The sequence below is a fragment of the Sorex araneus genome, chromosome 6 (assembly GCF_027595985.1).
Source record: "Sorex araneus isolate mSorAra2 chromosome 6, mSorAra2.pri, whole genome shotgun sequence".
Taxonomy (NCBI): Eukaryota; Metazoa; Chordata; class Mammalia; order Eulipotyphla; family Soricidae; genus Sorex; species Sorex araneus.
The window spans coordinates 152,950,610-152,955,037 of NC_073307.1; the positions used below are offsets into that span (position 1 = coordinate 152,950,610).

General features: G+C 38.5%; 1 protein-coding gene across 1 annotated transcript; it reads right to left on the bottom strand.

The window, feature by feature from the left end:
• Positions 1 to 2,681: 2,681 nt before the first annotated feature.
• Positions 2,682 to 3,638, bottom strand: LOC101551799 (olfactory receptor 1052-like). Its single transcript, XM_004621738.2, has one exon. The coding sequence runs from the start codon at positions 3,636 to 3,638 to the stop codon at positions 2,682 to 2,684; it is 957 nt and encodes a 318-aa protein (XP_004621795.2).
• Between the last annotated feature and the right edge of the window lie 790 nt (positions 3,639 to 4,428).

Genomic DNA, 4,428 nt, shown 5'->3' on the forward strand with positions numbered 1-4,428 from the left:
TAAGCAATTGCCCTACCTGCTGTTCTAACCTATTTTGCTTCTATATGTAGCTATAGCCTGTGCGTTCCCTGAAATCTCTCCTGCCCGCGGAGAGGCAATAGTGGAAAGCGCTTGTCATTAGTGTCCACAACTTTGCAAAAGCATGAAAACAAACAACTAAGAGCACATCTATTCATGAAATTGATTATTTTTATGCTGTAAACCACATCTCTTTTTGTTTCTTTTGCCTACCAGTGATCCTCGATGAATCAATCACATAGCAAGAAAAAGTGATATGCTTATTGCCAGCAGATTTAACTTTTTCTACAAATCCAGCATCCTCACTCAACATTTCTCTAGCACTGTCTATACAGACTCCAATGCAGTATTCCACTGTAAAACTTTTTCTGTGAAAAATTCTTTGATTTTTCAGATTTCATGTCTTTCCCTCATGTGCTCTTCCAATGGTTAAAAACCACAGTCCCTGATGAATACTTCTCTCATTAGCATATTTTAGGATGGGGGAGATAGCACAGAAGGTTAAAATATTCCTGACAATCTTGACTGATTAAAATCCTCTGCACTAAATATGGTCCCCTAAGCAATGCGAGGGGTCACCCGAAGCACAGAGCAAAAATAATCCCTGAGCAGTACAGTACTGTATGGCTAAACATCCCTTCTCCTCAAACTGAACATAATTTATTTAATAAGAAGAACTGTTTCATGCTTATAGAAAGATCACTCTCATCTGTGGAATATGAAGTAACAGAGTGGGAGACTAACACCTAAGAGTAGTAAATATAAGGACCAGGAGGTCTGCCCCACAGCTTGGAAACTGGACTCACATGCTGGGGGAAAAGGCAGCTGAGATAGAGAAGGGAACAAGTAGAGGATGTTGGGAGGACCCATTCGGGTTGAAAGATGCATACTGAAAGTAGACTATAGACCGAACATGAAGGCTACTCAATACCTCTATTGCAAACTACAACACCCAAAAGGAGAGAGAACAAAAGGGAATGCCCTGCCACAGAGGCAGGGTGGGGTCGTGGGGGATGGGGTGGGGGTGGTGAGAGGGATACTGGGATCACTGGTGGAGGAGAATGGGCACCGGTGGAGGGATGGGTAAATGATCACTGTATGAGTGAAATACAAACACGAAAGTTCAAAAGTTTGTAACTGTACATCACAGTGATTTATTAATAAATTTTTTTTAAAATAACAATTATTTTATCCAACTAAATTGTGGATATTAGCTGCCCTTTAACCTGGTAATAATGTTAGAACTGCCTATTGCTTCTTTCAAAATAATCTTAGAATCGATATTATTCTATAAAGGAATCTTACAAATTTTTCTCTATACTTTTTCCTATGAACATATTTTGCAATGGACATAGTTGACATCAAATCCTCTTGTTTTGCTGAGCTTTTTAGCTTTATCAAATCACAGTATCACTGTATCACTGTCATCCCGTTGTTCATCGATTTGCTCGAGCAGGAGCCAGTAACATCTCCATTTGTCCTAGTCCTGAGATTTTAGCAGCCTCTCTTTACTCGTCCTTCCCAATGGTGCTGCATTGGAGACTCTTTCAGAGTCACGGGAATGAGATCCATCATTGTTATTGTTTTTGGCATATCGAATACACCACAAGGAGCTTGCCAGGCTCTGCTGGGAGCTTGCCAGGCTCTGCCTAGCTTTTTCAAATAAATAAAAAATTTTGTTAGAGATCAATAAATATTTTTATTGACACTAACAAATTCCTAAACATTCTTATGATTTAATAAATATTTTCAAAGTCATTCAAAGTGTTCCTTTGTATGTTGAAGCACACACATGCTTGGCTTTATTTGCTTGTTTAAGATGTAAATTTAGTTTGCCTGATTTCAGGCTCTCTAAAGCCAAAATTTTATTTCAAATTAAGCAAAGAAGTTTTCCACACAATCTTGATTTTTAGACTGAATCCATATGGTAAAATAATTCATATTTTTCCTATTAATTTTGATGCACTGAAATCTCATAGCAAAGACTCTAACACATTGTCAGCAATATGTTTACCTCTTCTCTAATATCGTCACTTATCCATACCTCCCAAAATGTTATGACCAAAATTTGTTTCTTTCAGAGCTTTCATCCTTGACAAATTGCAAGTTTCTTAAAGGGAAACTTGTCACAAACCCACAAATCATTTTTTTTTTTTTTGCTTGCTAAAAGAAGACAAAAACTTCTGTAAGTGCATTCATGAATAAATAATTTCACAATATTTCTTATTTGCATTTTGTTTGCTTAATAGTCCTTGTTCTTTCTATAAAAACTAGTCTCCCCAGTCAGTGAATGTTTTTTGTTTATTATGTTTGGAATATAAACTCTATTTCCAATTATTGATGGATTTTTTTCCTACACATGCAGAAATGAATAAATTTTGGGTATTTTTCCAGTTAATCCATCATTTGTTAATTTAACCTGAGTGCCCTCATATAATAAATCTAAAATAACATAAAAAAGTGTTCTTCCTAATGGAATCCTTAGTATATGTATATGTGCCTGTATGGATATATACCTGCACATATATTAATATAATGCATGCATTTTTATTTCTAGACACCAACAAGAAATATATCTTTGTACCTAAAAAAAAGCGAAAACTCTTTTTGTCAACAAGTGATATAAATGATTAGCAATGTACTTATCTAGTTCTCAAATATTACTACTTAACATTCACGATTGCTGAGCAAATTATTTTTCTCCGAACAATCCTTTTCATTGCATCTTTGGCCTCTTCGTTTCTCACGCTATATATCAGAAGATTTAGCATTGGCAGGAAAAGGGTATAAAACACAGAAAGAATTTTGGCTCTGTCCTGAGGGTAGCTGGAACTAGTACCCAGGTAAGTAAATGTCACCGTTCCATAGAAGAGAGTAACCACCGTTAGATGGGAGGCGCATGTGGAGAAAGCTTTGTATCTGCCCGTTATTGAGTGTATGTGCAGGACAGTGCGAAGGATGCCCACATAGGAACTGACCACGATCAGAAAGGTGGTCCCTGTGGTCGTCGTAGAGAGAACAAGAAACAAAGCCTTGCTGTATCGGGTATCAGAACAGGAAAGCTGAAAGAGCAGTGGAATATCACAGAAATAGTGGTTGATGACATTGGGCCCACAGAAAGACAGACTGAGCAGGCTGCTGAGGTGGGTGACTGAGTTGGCACAGCCCAGGACATAGGAGGCGGTCACCAGGTGAATGCAGAATGTGGGGGTCATGAGGCCTCTGTAGTGCAGCGGACGGCAAATAGCAACGTAGCGGTCATAGGCCATGGCTGCCAGGAGGAAGCACTCGGTGGTGAGAAACAGGTTGACAAAGGAATACTGGATGAGGCAGCCCCCGTAGGAGATGGCCCTCCGTCCTGCTAGGTAGCTCTCCAGCATTCTAGGAATAAAGACTGAAGAATAGCAGAAATCCAAGAATGCCAACTGGCTAAGGAAAAAGTACTTGGGAGAATGCAGCTGGTCGCTCGCCAAAACGACTGTGATAATCCATGCGTTGCCCACCACATTAATGAGATAGATCAAGAGAAGCAGGACAAAAAGGACAAAATTCAGTTCAGGATTATCAGTCAGCCCCAGGAGGATGAATTCAGTTATCACACTGTCATTTCTGTCAGCCATTTAGGTAGCATCTGCAGGGAATAGACGAACAAAAAAAGAGCCGAAGAATGCAATGTCAGTATATCAGAACTTGCTGGTATCTGTAGAAAGCTGCATGATTTTTATAAGCTATGCTGATAATCCCCAGTAAATTCAGTTCTTGTTAAATGAAAATTGTTTTCCTGACTTTGGTAAACTAAAACTTCTTATAATGAAACACAAACTGTACGGATCTCGCAAACACGTCCCTGGTGAAATAAAAATCCCCTGTGAGAGTCTTATTAGGAATGTTTGTTTAACAAAGAGCATTCAGGAGGCTGATGGTGGCTAACGATACATCTCCCATTCAAGAACACAAGGCAAGGTTTTTTTTCATCTTTTAAAGTAGAACATGGGTCGGAAGAATAGTACAGCAGGTAGGGCATTTGCCTTGCATGACCCAGGTCCTATCCACAGCATCCCATATAATCCTCCAAGTACTGCCAGGAGTAATTCCTGAATGCAGATCCAGGAGTAACCCCTGAGCATGGCTGGGTGTGACACAAAAAAGCAAATAAATAAATAAATAAATAATAAAGTAGAACATATATTACCCAAGAAAAAATACCTTTTTTTTAGCAGCCAAATTTTATAGCATTTATGAAAAGAATCTTTATGACGTAGTTGTTAGTTTGCCCAATAGTGTCAGGACACATTGTTAAACAATAAAATAATCTCCAAAAAAAGACACTTATTAGTATGTTAGAAACCAGGCTTCAGTTCCAGGAACCTCAGAGATCTACAAATACTATAAAACTGCTTCTAGTCATAA